The sequence below is a fragment of the Rhinatrema bivittatum genome, chromosome 6, assembly GCF_901001135.1.
Source record: "Rhinatrema bivittatum chromosome 6, aRhiBiv1.1, whole genome shotgun sequence".
NCBI lineage: Eukaryota > Metazoa > Chordata > Amphibia > Gymnophiona > Rhinatrematidae > Rhinatrema > Rhinatrema bivittatum.
The window spans coordinates 319,617,706-319,635,718 of record NC_042620.1 but is presented as its reverse complement, the minus strand read 5'-3'; the positions used below and the strand labels follow the sequence as shown (position 1 = coordinate 319,635,718).

General features: G+C 41.5%; 1 protein-coding gene across 2 annotated transcripts in view; it reads right to left on the bottom strand.

Moving 5' to 3' along the window:
- Nucleotides 1-18,013, bottom strand: part of LOC115094477 (neuronal PAS domain-containing protein 2-like) — a 192,158-nt gene that overhangs the window by 19,052 nt on the left and 155,093 nt on the right. For both annotated transcript variants that reach the window (XM_029607573.1, XM_029607572.1), the window contains exons 16-18: nucleotides 10,697-10,855; nucleotides 7,609-7,809; nucleotides 5,556-5,833 (exon numbers count right to left, since the gene is read on the bottom strand). In XM_029607573.1, coding sequence (XP_029463433.1) covers nucleotides 5,556-5,833; nucleotides 7,609-7,809; nucleotides 10,697-10,855 — 638 coding nt within the window. The remainder of the gene's footprint in view (nucleotides 1-5,555; nucleotides 5,834-7,608; nucleotides 7,810-10,696; nucleotides 10,856-18,013) is intronic.

Here is an 18,013-nt window from a genome sequence, read left to right as displayed (position 1 = left end):
GCCAGAGCTAAGCAATCCAAAGTGCTAGAACCTTCGAGGGTGTATGCAGTAGGAGATCTAGTCTATCGCCGCAACTTTACCCATAGAACTTGGAAAGATCCGGTGTATACTGGACCATACAGAATAACAACATTAACTCCTACAGCTGCTCGTTTAGATGCTGATACTATCTTCACACATTTAATTGTCTTGAGATTGTGTCCAAGCACAGAAGCTACTTGCTGAGACTTTATTTTTGTATCTGCGTTTGTAGCCTCATGGGCTTGAACTGACTTTATTTTATTTTGTAGGATTCTTAGGAGTATCTAAGGACCTTTTTTGTTCTTTAAAGGACTGATCTTTGAACAACTGAAGTATTATTTAGTAGATTTATATTTTAATTAGAAAGGTTACTGAGTTAGCTAATCATTATTTTTGTTTTCTTCATTAGTAATAGATTTTAGAAATCATGTATCTATTTGTCTTTTATTTACTCTGCTCTCTTCCTTACTCTTTTACTCTTCTTTCCCCTGACCTTTTGCTTAATTTCTCTTTACCTACACATACACCTTTTTCTACCAATATGTGGTATCAATTAATGTATAAACATTCTATTACATCGTACCCCAATACTCCTTGTATTGCGTGTTCCCAACATTTTCATGCCACTCAAATGGCAGGTTTTGTTCTGACAATACCACTATCTCTTTCGAATGTTTCTTGCTACTATCATGCACTTGCCTGTCCAATTGCTGGAACTCAAGCACAAGTTTCTTCCCTTATTTCTTCTTTTGCTGCTTGTTTTTATGGTAATCAGACCTTTGGACCTCCTTATTCTATTCCCCCTGCTGCTAACGCTAATCAATATACTAAATTTGGTTTTTCCCCTTCTACAATGCTTTCCTTGTGGAATGTATCTGTTATTAATGAGACTTCCCCTTTGTGTCCTCAGCATTTACTTCGTCAGCTTAGTTACCTTACTTATTCTTGTAGAGAGAAAGAAAAATGGACTATTTGTGGAACTTCTGATACACCTACACTGTGTGTTTCTGCAATTCCTATACAACCTTCAATGACCTGTACCTTTACTCATTTTGCTTCTGTTGTTAATACATGGCCACCTCCTTTTTCAGGCCCTTTATTTCATACTGCGCTTACCCATTTTCCTTTTTGTTTTTCACAAAATGGTACTGGACCTTTCTTAGGTATTTCTTCTTGTGATACTGTCTATCATGCTATGTATCTAGAATTTGGTTCACAGCCTCTCATGGATGTTTTCTGGCAATGTGGTATTTCTGTCTATCAGTTTCTTTCCTTTTCGATGGCGTGGTACTTGTGCTATGATGATTTTAGCTGCTCCTGTGTTTATTTCGCCCCTTTCTATATTTTCACCCTCTATGTTTTCAAAACGTGTACGTAGTTCTGCTTATCTTACTCCAACTGATGTACCGGATGAATTTAAACTGTTTAGTAGAACTGAATTGTTCTTTGCTTCTTGGCTGACACCTGATGTTCAAGCTGCTGCAAATGCCAAGTGGATTCAGACTATCCGTTATCAGTTTATGCAGTTTGTTAATTTAACTACTGCAGGTCTTAATATTATCAATACTGAGCTCAGAGCAACTGCAATTACTGCTCAACAGAATCGTTTAGCCTTGGATTCTATTCTTGCGTCTAAGGGTGGGGTTTGTGTTATCATTGGTACTGCGTGTTCTACCTATATTCCTACTGCAGCTTACGAACATAATATGTCATATGTTTTCCAACACCTTCGAAATCTCTCTCATGTTATGTATGCACAAGGTGGTATAAATTCTGCTACTGATTCATGGCTTGACTCTATATTTTCCTGGCTTCCTTCAATCTCTTGGCTACGTAAGTTACTATTTTCCGTATTTGCTATCTTTTTTATACTGATTTTTGGCTGTTGTTGTTTTCAATGTTCTTTTTCTCTTCTCTCATATATTCGTACTCGTTCTTCCCTATTACACGTACCTACTTCTATCCCGGGTTCTCAGTATGAAACAGTTCTCCTTGCAGAGACTCATCCATTATGAACAGTGCAACAAGAATACATATATACTTTCTTCTCTAATGATTCTTTTAGTTCTTGCTTTATGCTAGTTATATTATATGTGATTCAATATTAAGTGATTAGTAACATATAGACTGTTTTCTAGTAGGAACAAATCATTCTCTTCATACTATTAGTTTAAGTATGGTATTTCCTCCTTATGCAATGAAATTTCTAGTTTAAGACTAAAATTATGATAGTATTACATTTGTAATTTAACCATAGAACTGGATAATTTCCATTGTAATTCAGTTTTAATGTTATTGTTTGATTAGCTAGTGAATGCTTGTATGAGTATCGTTTACATTAATTAGGAATCTAGAGGGATACACAATTATGCACTACACCTGATAAATACCAAGGTTAGTGGTTAGGACACACTTTTAAGTTCCTTTGTTATGGCTCATCATCGAGGACCGGTTGGTGTGCCACTGTTGCCATGAAACGTGGCAAAAGAGGGAAATGATATAATGAAGATCTTGGTTCAGAACTTTGGTTCATTTAGCCATTCCCAGAATCCTTAGCAGGCTGCTTCACACTGACACTGCTGGGATACAGTGAACTTCTGACTGACCTCAGATTCAAGAATGTGGAAGATCTGGGAAACCTGTAAGTTCTGCAAAGCCTATAATTAAAGGCCAGGAGGTCATCAATGGCAATAGTTAAACCATAATACAAGCTTGGTTCTCATAGAAACCATAATACAAGCTTGGTTCTCACAGATTCCTATCTCGACTGACAGAAGCCAGGTGAACTGGAGATTCCCGGAGGTCAAGACTAATTAAAGGCTTGGAACCAACAACAAAACACAAATATATCTATTTACAAAACACAGAAGATCACAAGAAAACAATGCATCAAAGCCATGTTGACAAAGGATTTTTTAAGGTGGGAGGGGATTGTTTTTCAGGTTAAGAGGAGGTTAGGTTATGACACTGTCAAATTGGTGAATGATCCTCTCACAAGCATTTTCTATGTATGGGTTAAACATATAAAATAACAGCTTGTACTAGAGATTGGAAGACACAGTGATGATCTGCCTGTCTTGCAAGGTTGACAACTGTGCTTCCAAAGATATGAAATATTAAATTTATATTGGTTCTAATTAAATTCTGAGTCATATCTTTGTTTGAAAATGTGCTGACAAGCGTCTTATGAAAGTCTAATATTTAGACAGTTCTTATAACCCACCTCAAAGTCTTTATAGAGAAGGGGGTATAAATCTTTTAAAACAACTAAATAAATAAATAAATAAATATGTATGCTCTAAATACAAGTTAATCTCAAGCATATTAATTGTGTACTCCTGAAAGCCAGACTGGCTGGGTGTTTCCTAGGACTAAGTTAAGAAGCACTGTTATGAACTCTATATATGTTATTATTGTACATGTTACACTGCCTCTCACAAAAGACCAAGAAAAAAAATGTGAAGGCCTCTAAGGATTCTGATTCTGACTGATTTTGACTGCAGTTATTCCTTCCATTGAGTCTGAACTATGAGCTTAGGACGGTCCCTTCTTGGCTGAAACTGAGTGCTTTGTCACTTAACCTCATTGACTCACCTCGCGACCTTATTGCTAAATCTGTGCTTTGTGCAGTAATAGATGCTCATATCTCAGCACGCTGGGTGGGCAAATTTCAAAGTAACCAAGTAATTGGAAACTATGGCGATGGCTCTAACAAACATTATGCACTTTTTGAAGGACAAACTACCTGCGGTTTCTCTTTTCAAATGAGAGGTGCAAATTCTGCACATTAAAAGCGCTGGCTATTTTTGCAAGTGACAGAGAGGAGGTAAAATAGCATGATGCATGCATTTGAAAATCAAATGTACACTTACTCTTTTCCTCCCCTGACTACCCGCCCACAGGAATGCTTCTTTTTCCTGCAGCTAAAAATATATAGCTATGAAACTCACGCATATGTTTAGCGGGAAAATGCCTTTGAAAATTGCCCTTCTTGTGTCTAACTTCCCAGAGGATGCTGAGTGTAACATACTGAGGCAGAGAGTAATACTCTGCCTGTTCCTTGAACTGCTCTCTGGACCAAGCAGGGGCAGGGACGCTCTGCAGTCAGTCTTCCCTGACTAACGGGCTGATTCAGTAAAGTCCACGGGAGAATGGACGAACGCCTGCTCTCCCGGTGCGTGCACAGGCCACTTGCCTGTGCGCGCGATTCTGTATTTAAATTAGGTGGTGCGGTAGAAACGGGCAAAAGGAGGTGCTAAGGACTAGCGCGTCCCTAGTGCCTCCTTTTGATCCGGAGTGGCGGCCTTCAGCGGGTTTGACAGCCGATGCTCAATTTTGCCGGCGTCGGTTCTCGAGCCCGCTGACAGCCACGGGCTCGGAAACCAGACGCCGGCAAAATTGAGCGTCTGGTTTTTGGCCCGACAGCCGCCGGCCCATTTAAAAAATTTTTTTTCTTTTTTTTTTACTTTTTTTTTACTCTTCAGGACCTCCGACTTAATATCATGATATTAAGTTGGAGGGTGCACACGATATTAAGTCGGAGGGTGCACAGAAAAGCAGTTTTTACTGCTTTTCTGTGCACTTTCCTAGTGCCGGCAGAAACTAGCGCCTACCTTTGGGTAGGCGCTAATTTCTGAAAGTAAAATGTGTGGCTTGGATGCACATTTTGTTTTCTGAATCGCGCGGGAATACCTAATAGGGCCATCAACATGCATTTGCATGCTGAGGGCGCTATTAGGTGCTGCGGGTTGGACGCGTGTTTTCCACCCCTTACTGAATAAGGGGTAAGGGAAAACGCGTGTCCAAGGGCAGGTTAACAGTGCGCTCCGGAGCGCACTGTACTGTATCGGCCTGTTTGTTAATAATCTTTGCACCAGCTGATCTGATCAGTACAGAAAGACAGGGCTGTTAATCTAATGAACTGAACCCCACTCAATATTATCTATTTAAACTCACCTTTTTAAAGACTTATCCTTATAGTTTCAATTGACAATTATTACAAATAAAATAAAACTATAACGTCATCCATAACAGCAATCATCCTCACTACCAATCACACATCGCCCTCGACATTAAAACAACCTTGCTACTAAAATACATAAGTTTGACAAAAACGAGTTTTAGCCTTATATTAATGCCAGTGTAAATAGTCATTAAAATAATCAAACTTATGTTTGATTGAGCCTATCACTGTGAATGGCACATAAAATACTTGAATTACAGGCAAACATTTGGCTCGTCTCTGTTTATAAGTACAGAGGGGCAATTATCATAATGTTTTACGCGGGTAGATGTGTGTTTACCTGCCCCAAACTTCCCAGTTCAGGCAGAAGTGCTCATGTACAAAAATGGGCCGAGTTAGCTTGAGGGAACAAAAGCACCCATGTTCCCAACTTGCCAACTACTGTCAAAAGGAAACACTGCAGCGTTTCTCTTTGAAAATGAACTTGCTGTCCCACGGGCACAAAGCGCCAAGCTCGCCCTCTCTGTGGGTGACATTAAACCCTTTATCAGTGGTTTTTCCTCTTACCTACCTTAAATGCCTATCTTGGCTGTAACTGGAAGTTTGCTGCCTGTCATTAAGTTCAGTGGGCATCTGGGCAGAAACTGTAGTGGGATGCGTTTGGGAGAACATCATGGAGGTGCTGTAGAGTGGCACTGAAATGCTTGTGTGGGTCTGCACAGGCAGAGCTGTTGGTTGCAGTTGATTTCCTCTCATTACATGTTGCTGATGTTGCTGGTGTTGCTGCTGTTGCAGCTGTTGCTGCTGCTGCTGTTGTAGCTGTTGCTGCTGCTGCTGCTGCTGCTGTACCTAAAGGATAATATAACATGTTAGTATTAGAATAAAGATTTGAATTAAAGGTTCAAATGTCCTGCTAGTATTTTCATCCAGCAGTTAGCTTATTTTTCTTCTTAATCTATATTTATTTTAGTGCTCCTCAGGAGTCCTCTTTGCTGCTCATTTTTTCTGAACTTTGTTTGGGCTATGTGTAAATTGTTAAATTTTGCTTCTTATTTTTATTATTGTTGATTGTTATATATATATAGCCGCTCTTTCATTTCATTTATTTGTTTATAGCCCACTTATGCAATAGCATTAAGTGGGGAACATGAAACACACACAATCGTTAAAACAAACAATAAGCAATAAAACACTGTTCTCAGCATAGAAACAATACAAACAATAATGATCCAATACATAAATAATATAAATAAATATAAAAGTTAGTAAAACTCACAATGAACTGTGCAAGTTAAAAGTTTGAACAATCAATTTTCTAGCTGAAAATCATATTTAAAGGCAATAAAAAAACTTGTCTGAATAAGGCAGTCTTTAAAAGTCTCTTCAATACCTTAGGGCAACTTTCTAGTCACATATCTTGGGTCACTCCCTTGTAATACACAAACAAGTATGGCTTGCAGATAATACTTCGAAAAGCCCACAATCCATGGATCGTAGGAGTTATTGCTTGTATTATATTATTTGGAAAGCATAAATAAAGAGTATAAAAAAAAATACATTTCCTGTTGGTTATGGCATTTCAGGGATTGAAGGGCATCTTTCAAAAATGATTCAAGTACTAACTTTAATTTTTTTGCTGTCCCAAGCACCATCAGTTAACTTCACAAAATTTGCAATGCCCATATATTCCATGGGGTCGATGTTCAAAACATTTATGTGATTAGGGAATGTGCATATGTATATTTATTTATTACATTTACAGCCTGCACTGTCGCCCGTTCTATCTATCTATCTATCTATATATACACACAAGCCAATGGCATATGCTTGCATCACTAGTTTGTTGTTTAAAGATCTCCATAACTGAGTTTTATGTTTTTGATACAAAACATTGTTAGGGGCACTATCGCTTCATTTCTAGCTCATTATGCAATGACTAATAGAATTATTAGACAAGCTGCCCATGGAGATTTTCTTTAAGGGCATGCAGCAGGCCTCCACAGAATGGCCCGTATGACCTTCTTTTCATCTTTTATTTCTTTTTCAATCAAAACATTAAAGTACAACTTGTAAGTTTTGGTAATGGAAAGGTGAGAGATTCTGCATGGGTTAAAATAAGGGAATGAGCCATACACAAAGTAAGCTCCATATTCAAAAGGGCTTGTCTGGCTAACTTTTTTTGAAAGCCTGAGATTTGAAATTCTTGCCCCTTTCACTAGTGAAATTTTGCCCACTAGTGAAACTTTACCCGGGTAAATCATTACCTGGCTAAAATGTAAGAGGCAGGGAGGCATTCCAGGGATGAGGCTAAAACTCAGCACTAGCCAGGAACTTAGCTGGGTAGGTCTGCTAAGAGAAAACGCTGTTCTAAAATATAACCAAATAACTTTAGCTGGCTTCACTTATGAGAGTATATTCCACAGCAGAGATACCTGGATAAGTCATGCTGAATACTCTGGATAAAGTTATCCACATAACTTTATCTAGATATTTTTTCGCTTGCTGGATTACTGAATACTGACCTCAGTATTTTTATGAAAGAGACAAATGGATCCTCCCTCCTCTCCTCCCACAATGAAAGTATAAGGAGCCAATTCTGATAGTCTGGATTTTTTCTTTTTTACCTGGGAGGACGTTAAACAAGGTTCCCTGAGGAACTGGTGTTGAGAGGCAGCAATGTGAGGACCACAAAACCGCTTTGCAGATTGTTTGCCTAGATCTGTATTTTGCCTGGTGGTCCCAGCTTGTGGTTGTTGAGATGGTCTTCTTGTGTCTTGGTGCTGCACGTTGTTAAAGCCCACAGACATAGGCTGAAGCAACAACATCTTTAAGACAAAGGGACAAGGTAGTCATTAGTTTACAATAACAATTTTAACCTAATTCAACCGGCATCCCAGCAGTAAAGTCCAGCTCAACAAAGTGAGGTTTCATGAGGGGACAATCATTGCAAGATTCTTCACATTCGGAAACTGGGCTGCACGGGACCCATGCACTAAAAAAAGTATTGTATTAGCCTGTTCAGGCAATAGCAGACAATGTGCATTTAGAGACCAATAACCAATCCCTCCGCAGAGGTTGCAGTCCTGCATGTAGAAATTGCAAACTCATTTTCAAATGTAGCTAGCGTGCAGACTGGTGGTGGTAGTGGGGGGCATATAAAAGTAGCTGCATACTTTTATGCATGCACTGAAACTAGCACACATGTACGAGCTGGAAATGACACACACAGATTGATTATCCAGTGCCCATGTGTAATTTCCCGCCCTGAACCAACTCTGCCCACTGTTCCGCGCAGGTAAAAGTACATTCGTTGGGGGGTGGGGGAGGGCAGCAATAAACAACCTGCGATTTTACATGGGTAAACATGAGTTTACCTGTGTTATTAGCTCTTATTATTGCCCCCCGTATGTCAATCAGTGTTTTTACCCATCGTATAGTTGAATGTTATGAGAAATACAAACTCTCGGTGAACGTTCCACCCCTTCTATTACCTGCTCTCTAGAAAGCAATCATCATCATCAATCCTTGTCCTTACGGCCATGATTCCAAGTAAACAAGGGAGCAGTTTTCAACCTCTCCACATGTACTTTTCACCTGCAGTCTTTGCAACAATTTTCAAAGCAAAAATCTGTGTGCAGTTTCATTTTGAAAACTGCCCTGGGTATGCCCAATCACTTATACCTGCTTTTTCTGGGGGGAGGTTTTTTGCTGGAAAAGTACTCAGGAGAGAGATGTGCTCCTCCACGTGTACACTCTTCCTCCAACAAACTGAACCTGCCCCGAGGAATGCTTCCTCTCGGTGCAGCTGCACGCGCTGTTGAAGAACACGCATCCTTTGTGCCGCATTGAGGGCAGGAAAAAATCCTTTCCACCCACACAACTCACTTTGATGATGCAGAAATAAAAGTTCTACTCTTTTTATAAAATACTGCTGTATCAGAAGGGCCCATGCCAAGAATTCAAAAGCTCACGTGACAAAATGATATGTTAGTCTGATAAAGATCATCATTTAACCTAGACTCTCTTCTGCAACATCATACCTAATTGACACCATTTTTGCCAGAAAAACAATAATCTGTGAGCAAAGACAAAAAGTTAAGGGAATGATGTGAAGGTTTAAAGCTCCTTTACAACAGCATTTCAAAGTCAGCCAGGGGCATGTAATGCTGTTACGTGGTATGGAAAACTCTGAATCAGGCTGCTTTACGATATTTTTTGTTCTACATTGCTACATACTGCACGCACAGCACGCAGTGTCCCTGAGAAATACTATGGTTTAACACAGTAAGCCACGATGGCTCCACTGAAGTCTGGGGAGGCCACCAACCCCACCGAATAGGGAAAATATGTAAAAACAAACTCTTTGACTTTTCATCTTCTTTGTTGCAGCACATTGGATTACACAGAAATAATAACCATTGAAAGCTTTGCAACAGTATATGATCAGAGAATTTGGAGTTAACCTTTAAGCTGAAACATCATTTGAGTTGTACAGTGCACACTTTCAATTATAGGAGGATAATAAGTATCAGCTGTAAATCCATTTGTCTAGATAATCCTGTTATAACGAATGGGATCTATGCTTTGAATCCACAAACCAGTGCTTGCACAAGAACAATGTCCTTCAACGCAGGCGATGAAGTATGCTCGAAAGTGCAAAGCACATAAACCTTGGTAGATGGACATGAGAAAATGATCAGCACTGATATAATCGACCCTAAGAAGAGAATGGCAGAGGAACTTGTGGCCACAAAGCACACATATTCAGGGAAATATGTCCGTATCAGAACTAATATTTGTGCTCATGAATCTAACTCAGGCCTGGATTTTCCATTCTCGCAGAGAATGGTGAATCCAGCGGTAACGGGGTGGGGGCGGGGGACGGGCCTGTGAAAGCCGGCAGCGATGGCACCACCGCAGTGTTATTACTGCCGGCTTTCGCGCCCGATAGCGCCACCGTGAAAGGTGGTGCTATTGGGCGCGCTACTAGAGGCGATAATGTGGCTTACCTTATCGCCGCCAGAGAAGATACTGCCTCATCCACCTCCTCACTACCCCCGACTCCGCCCCCACTTGCTATCGCACGCGAAAAGGGACTTTTCGCGTGCGAAACAGAAAATGACCCCCTCAGTGTTTCCTATCCCCCTCCTGGAGGCACACCTAACCACCTAGATTTTCAGGATATCCATAATGAATATGCATGAGATAGATTTGCAAACATTGGCGACCCAGGGCATGCAAGTCTATCTCATACATATTCATTGTGCCAATCCTGAAAACCTGACTGTGACTCCAGGAGAGGGTAGGGAAACACTGATCTAACTGTCCAAAAATACCTCATTTCTCCTAGTTCTGTTTTGCCACATATTCTTTTTTAACATATTCAATTTGGTAAGTTGTCCTTTTGTATTTTCTGCTAATCTGGGGTGATCTAAGTCTGAGGAGGCTCGATGGCTGGGGTGGCCAATTCCAGTCCTCAAGAGCCACAAATAGCTCTGGTTTTCATGGTATCCACAATGAATATGCATGAGGCAGACCTGCATATAGTGAAGGAAAAGCTCTCTTAGAAATATTTATTGTGGATATCCTGAAATGCAGGCCTGTTTGTGGCTCTGGAGGACTGGAGTCCGTGGTCTAGCAGTGATTTTTTTAAGAAATAAAAAGAACATTTCTTCGTAGGGGGCAGCGGTACTTGCATGGTGATAAAGCTACCTGCAGGTTGGAATCTTGCACTAGCTGGAGCTGTTCCTTGATCACATCCAGCTCTTTCTGTTGTGTCTTGATATCAGCTTGCAGGATGCGGGTTCTTGCCTCCAGTTTCTCTTTAAGCTGCTGCATCATCCCTAACTGAGCTGGGAAATGGTACGTTGGCTGCGTAGATCAGAAAGAAATTAAACATTCAAAGCCGGTCTCCAACACAATGAAGTGAGTCAAGTAGTTGATTTTCAGCATTTGATATCTGAGAAAAGCCTTCTGTAGACAGGAAGGTGAGGGGTGGCAGAGTGGCAGTTATACCCTTGAGCACCTTACTAGGCAGGTTGGATGGAACATTTGCTGTTATTTACTATCATCGGCCTAGATTCATCAAAATGATGTAAATAAAACAGAAGCACAGGCTGAGGGCATCCTGCAATTTAAAAAAAATGAGTATACAAACAATGCCCAACTCTGGCCGAGTTTCGCCCTCTTACAATGGGGCTACGTCAGGGGCTACAACATACAATGACACATACTTATAAATAATAAAAATCATAAAAACATGACTAAAACGCACAGATAAAGTGGTAACATAAAAATGTGGGGTAAATATAAATTATAACAAAGCATTTGGGTGTAAAATACGGACAAAATCATCAAATATTATGCCTTTACCTCAACTTTAGTCGTGTTATGGTGAAAATCCAAGTCTTAAAAAAGACTGTGCAACAAAGGTCTGTAATTTAAAAATATTAATTCGTTCATTGAAATCAAATAAAAAAAATATATAAAAAACTCTCAAAAACATAGCTTAAAAACTGGCATGTTAAAAAATAACACAAATAAAATCAAAATAAATTAATTAGAGCACTGCAGAGAAAAAAGCACAAAAATAGCATCATATTAAAACAACATATGAAAAATTAAAAAGGACACTTCAACTTGTAACAATGTTAAAATGACATTCAAAAATTGTGACAACTATATGTAAATAAAAATACTAAAAAATGTATGTAACTAAAATGCACCTCCTATATTGGAGTATATACTCACTATTGAAAAGGCTGGTGAAACTCTTAATGACAGCGGTACCTCAGTTTCTCATTTCTTAATCAATACAAGGGTTGCAACTATGCCGGTATCTTATTTAGAAAAATGAACATTATTGAGGGAAGAAGATCGCAATTTCAAGCGTGAGTAAAATATGTATTGAACTACCTCTATGTATAACAATGACAGAACAAGAAATGCAACCACATATTGACTCTGAGTGCATATTGTAAAGAAACATAATGTATCTGTGTATGAATTGAAAAAATGTTATAGATACACGTACTCATATTAAAATCATATCATTCGGACTGAAAACATGAAAGGTACCTTTCATAATGTCCCAAGGAGCCGTTTCAAAAGTGATGCACAATGCTGTTTTGAACTGTCCTTTACATTACTTGTATTTGCATGTTTTCAGTCCGAATGATATGATTTTAATATGAGTACGTGTATCTATAACATTTTTTCAATTCATACACAGATACATTATGTTTCTTTACAATATGCACTCAGAGTCAATATGTGGTTGCATTTCTTGTTCTGTCATTGTTATACATAGAGGGGCGGATTTTCAGAGCCCTGCTCGCGTAAATCCGCCCAAAACCGGGCGGATTTACGCGAGCAGGGCCCTGCGCGCCGGGAAGCCTATTTTACATAGGCCTCCCGGCGCGCGCAGAGCCCCGGGACTCGCGTAAGTCCCGGGGTTCTCCGAGGGGGCGTGTCGGGGGCGTGTCGGGGGCGGGCCTGGTCGTCGCGGCGTTTCGGGGGCGTGTCGGCAGCGTTTTGGGGGCGGGTATGGGGGCGTGGCCGCGCCCTCCGTACCCGCCCCCAGGTCGCGGCCCGGCGCGCAGGAGGCCCGCTGGCGCGCGGGGATTTACGCCTCCCTCTGGGAGGCGTAAATCCCCCGACAAAGGTAAGGGGGGGGTTTAGACAGGGCCGGGCAGGTGGGTTAGGTAGGGGAAGGGAGGGGAAGGTGAGGGGAGGGCAAAGGAAAGTTCCCTCCGAGGCCGCTCCGATTTCGGAGCGGCCTTGGAGGGAACGGGGGTAGGCTGCGCGGCTTGGCGCGCGCCGGCTATACAAAATCCATAGCCTTGCGCGCGCCGATCCAGGATTTTAGCAGATACGCGCGGCTCCGCGCGTATCTACTAAAATCCAGCGTACTTTTGTTTGCGCCTGGAGCGCAAACAAAAGTAGGCTATTCGCGCGCCTTTTAAAATCCGCCCCAGAGGTAGTTCAATACATATTTTACTCACGCTTGAAATTGCGATCTTCTTCCCTCAATAATGTTCATTTTTCTAAATAAGATACCGGCATATTTGCAACCCTTGTATTGATTAAGAAATGAGAAACTGAGGTACCGCTGTCATTAAGAGTTTCACCAGCCTTTTCAATAGTGAGTATATACTCCAATATAGGAGGTGCATTTTAGTTACATACATTTTTTAGTATTTTTATTTACATATAGTTGTCACAATTTTTGAATGTCATTTTAACATTGTTACAAGTTGAAGTGTCCTTTTTAATTTTTCATATGTTGTTTTAATATGATGCTATTTTTGTGCTTTTTTCTCTGCAGTGCTCTATTTAATTTATTTTGATTTTATTTGTGTTATTTTTTAACATGCCAGTTTTTAAGCTATGTTTTTGAGAGTTTTTTATATATTTTTTTTTATTTGATTTCAATGAACGAATTAATATTTTTAAATTACAGACCTTTGTTGCACAGTCTTTTTTAAGACTTGGATTTTCACCATAACACGACTAAAGTTGAGGTAAAGGCATAATATTTGATGATTTTGTCTGTATTTTACACCCAAATGCTTTGTTATAATTTATATTTACACCACATTTTTATGTTACCACTTTATCTGTGCGTTTTAGTCATGTTTTTATGATTTTTATTATTTATAAGTATGTGTCATTGTATGTTGTAGCCCCTGATGTAGCCCCATTGTAAGAGGGCGAAACTCGGCCAGAGTTGGGCATTGTTCATATACTCGTGTTACTACCCAATAAAGGAAACCATTTGGACATCTGGCTGCTAATCCTGTTTTGTTGCCCTTACGGCTTTGTTAGACAGCCTTCCTTGCTGTTTCTTCAATTAAAAAAAAATGGGCATGGTTAGGGAAATTACTGATGTACTGGACCGCACATGTAAGTTTTTTGCAATTCGTGACACTTTATCGCGTCATACGTCAGTTTACATCTGGCATGTTATTTTCTTTGTTTATGTATATCGGCTTCCTGCAGCTGCCTCTTTGAGGGCGCGGCAGGCATTGAAAAGAGAGGAAAGAGGTTTGTTGAGTAGTTGCTTAGAGTTTAGGAGAAGCCTCTTAGTGATTTCTGAGTAAGTTGTCCTGATTTCTGTTCTCATCTGTTTTCCTGTAGCTTTGTCTCTTCTCTTTATCGGTGTGTGGAAGTTTTGGTTAGTTTGTCTTGTTTGTCAGTTTGTCCCTTTGTGTGGTGATGAAGGCGTGGTGGAGGAGTGAAGAATGGTGGAGAAGTGGGGACTGTGGAGCTGGAGAGGATGGAGCGGGGAAGAAGTACAGACCCAGAGAAGAGGCATGAGGAGGAGGGAGGAGAGGAGGAGACAGAGGAGGGCAGGAGTGGTAGGAGGTGTAGGAGTAGGGACAGGAGTAGAGATAGGGAGGAGGGAAGGGATAAGAGGAGGCAGGAGGGGGAAGGAGCTAGGCAGGTGAGTGTGGCAGGACAGAGAGGGCGCAGGGGGGGAGACTTGGCAGTGGAGAGGGTATGAGGGGGAGGAAGGGAAGAGGAGTGGGAGCAAGGAAGGTGACACCTCTTTAGAAGTAGATGTGGCAACCCAATCATCCAGCAGCCAGGCAGCAGACCGGCCTCGTCTTTGCACATACAAATTCAGTATCGAGGACAATGAGCCGCTCATTGCTGGTTTCCTGGAAAAGTACAACTTGCTATTTGGAAACGGGCAGCAAAGACGTCCAGGGCAGCCAAGGGCTAGATATGGTGCACCATCGCCCAAGCCATATCCCGGTACAGCGGTATCAAGAGGACCAGAGAGCTGGTGGCCCACCTTCAAGGCACAGTTGAAAAACAAGGTGGCAAGTTGCAATAAATATCTGCAGCAGAAGGGAGGCAGAGCCCCTTGGCCCATAGTTCTGACCCTGATGGAGGATCACCTGAATCACGGCTGGGACCGGACATGTTCAAGTAGTTGGACGAGGCCCAGGACATGATGCAAGCCGGGGCCGGTAAGTTCACATCATCTGTAAATGTCAAGTCTACAGATGTCCACATATTTTGGTATAAGATGCTCACATTAACTGATGCAAAGTGCACATCTTATGCCAAACAGTACATGTACACTTCTTAGCATTCATATTTATGCCTTCTTCTTTTGTATACAGTATATTTCATGTTTACCGATGAACATTGATTTTATATGGGGGTGTATGTATGATGGATGAGTGTGTTAGATAGATTTTAATGTTAGATAGGTTATTGATACATATGAATAAATGAATTTATTTGTTGAATAGGTCCTCTTCTTGTGTATGATTTGCAATATTCTTCTTTTTTTCCACAGCTCTCAAACAGTAAACCCCCCCGTCCCAGCCATGAAGCCCCCACGGACCAGCAGTGCAGCCCCAGGTTTCAGTGCAGCCTTGCAACTGGATGCTCAGACACAATGGAGTGAAGAAGAGGAGGAGGAGGATGAGCAACAGCAGCCACCAGAACAGCACCAGCTATTGCTACCCCTTGGCTCACCACTATACCTCAATACCAGTCTATACCTCTCCAGTTTTTTGTAGGGGACATCCCTGCCTGGGCAGAAGCTGGCCAGTCCTCACCTGCCTCCAGCATGCCACATGACCAGCAGGATGCAACAGACACCCAGCTAGCTCAGTCCACCAGCCTGGCCATGCCAGCACTGGAGCCACAGACAGTGCCTCAACCACCACCAACTGCAGTACCAGAAACATTGGATCATAAATTTCAGGACACACTCAACTGCATCAAGAAGAGGCATGGGCTCCATCTGCACCATATATGGGCAGAGATGGTGTGGTTGAGGAGGGCTCAGATCAGCCACACACAGGCAATGCAGGCACAGACAGCAGCTCTTATATAGGAGCTAACTACCATCTCCATCTCAATCAACAATTCGACCACAGCACTAACCCAACTCATTCAATGACTGCAAAGCCTGCACTCATGCCATTCCTATCCTCCCAGGAGTCCACTCCGTGCAGCAGTCCCTGGCTCTCAGGGTGGCCCAGGAGTAGGCCCCCTAAAGAAATGCCACTCCCAACCACCCAAAAGTCCCGCAGAGGAAAAGGCCCATGAGACCCACAGTTGTAAAGGCTCCAAACCTTCACTCAAAGATGACTTGTCCAAACAAGTCAAGCCGATCTTCTGTATAGAGTTCTTGTGCTAGTTAGATGAAAGATGCCTGCTGGGCCCATCCTGCCTACAGCGTTCCTGTGCTGGTTAGATAGAAGATGTCTGCTGGGCCTATCCTGACTACAGAGTTCCTGTGCCAGCTAAATGGAAGAAGACTGCTGGGTCCGTCCTGACTAGAGTTCCTGTGCTGGCTAGATGGAAGAAGATGCTGGGCCCATCCTGACTACAAAGTTCCTGGTTTGGCTAGATGGAAGAAGCCTGCTGGGTCTATCCTGTGCTGGCTAGATGGAAGAAGACTTCTGGACCCATCCTAACTACAGAGGTCCTGTGCTGGCTTGATGTGGATGATCTACTATCTGCCAGTGTTGTCCTGCTGCTTCTTATGCCCTCCTCTATGTTCTGCCCATAGTCCTGTCTCCTTGATATAGTCTCCAGTCATGGTCCTGCTGGTGTCTCTTCTCATCATGTCTCATCTCCTGGTTCTGCTGCTGGTGTCTATTCTCATCTCATCCTACTGCTGGTCCATGCTGACTCTTCTCATTTCATCTTGCTTCTGGCTCCATGCTGCTGTCTCATCTCTTGGGGCTCCTGCCTCCATTCTGCGCTCTCCAGTCCTGGTCCTTCTGCCTCCATACTGCCTTCAGTCCTGGCCCTGCTGGCTGCTACTTGAACTTTGCTGCTGTTGTCCTTAGGTTGTCCCCTTTGAGTACACTCTTTCAACATGGACTGTCTGGGCCTTTGCTTGCCATCACATATTTGTGCTGGCATCAGCTCTAACATTAGAGCTGTACTGTAGTTATTGGATTGCCACTTCCACTTTCTAGGGTCTTTGCAATAATCATGATTTTGCAAAAGTATAAGATCATAATACTGTATATCCTATTTGTAACAATATATGTATACTAAATGTGCTGGTCATTTCGGTGACAGTTATGTGCTATTGATATCTTGTCCTTGCAGAATGTGATTACCAAAGATGTTTAATTGCTTTGATTCTGGTGACTACAAATGTTGTTTTTAAAGTAGTCACATACTTTGAAACTTCACTTTCTGGTTAAGTCTTTTCATTGTGTTGTTTTTTTTTGTCAAAAGGTAAAAGGTTTGGGACTCACATGACCTTGCATACTAGAGTGCCATTAGCTATTCAGATAGACACATTGTTCTTTTACAAGGCCATATGGTCTAAACCATAAAACTGAAAGCTCATTGTATGCTCTCAAAGAAGACAGCAAGAGCAAAACAGGAAACACCTTAATGTGGAGCTTCACAAGTGGCTTGTGTTGCCTTCTCCAGAGAGTATACTCTTAGATAACTCTTGGAAACATGAGCATGTATATGAGATGGGCACTATTTAGCTAGTGTTCATCTCCATATGCTGTCCAGTGGAAGAGCTATAGAAATACTTGGCTAGAGGTGCTGTAGAAATGTCTTCACTCTCTTGGTGACCAATTGATTGTATAGCTACGCGCATGTAAAATAGGGCCATGTGGAATTCTTTGAAAGTTATCCTTTCAGATTTTAAGCTGATTGGGGTAGAGACTTAATAAATATGAATATTAATAGTGCTGTAAGCTGACTAGAGCATTAGTTAGAAAGGTGAGTCAAAAAAAGGTTATTATTTTAGAAGTTGTGTTTTAGACATAGGTACTTATTATGACCAATGAATTCTTTAGGGGACCATACTCTTAAGGTGAATTTTAAAATCCTGGCGTGCATTAATTTTTTGAAATTGTCTAATTCATGAAAAGTGAATGCACATCCCTAAAAATAGCCGTGTCCTTGGATGCTGGCCAACATATGTGTGCAAATGTACGCCCATGCACCGGTTCGAAAGTTACTGTCTATGTCTTGTTCATTTATAATACGAGAGTCCTATACAATAAAATAATATTCCCAGGA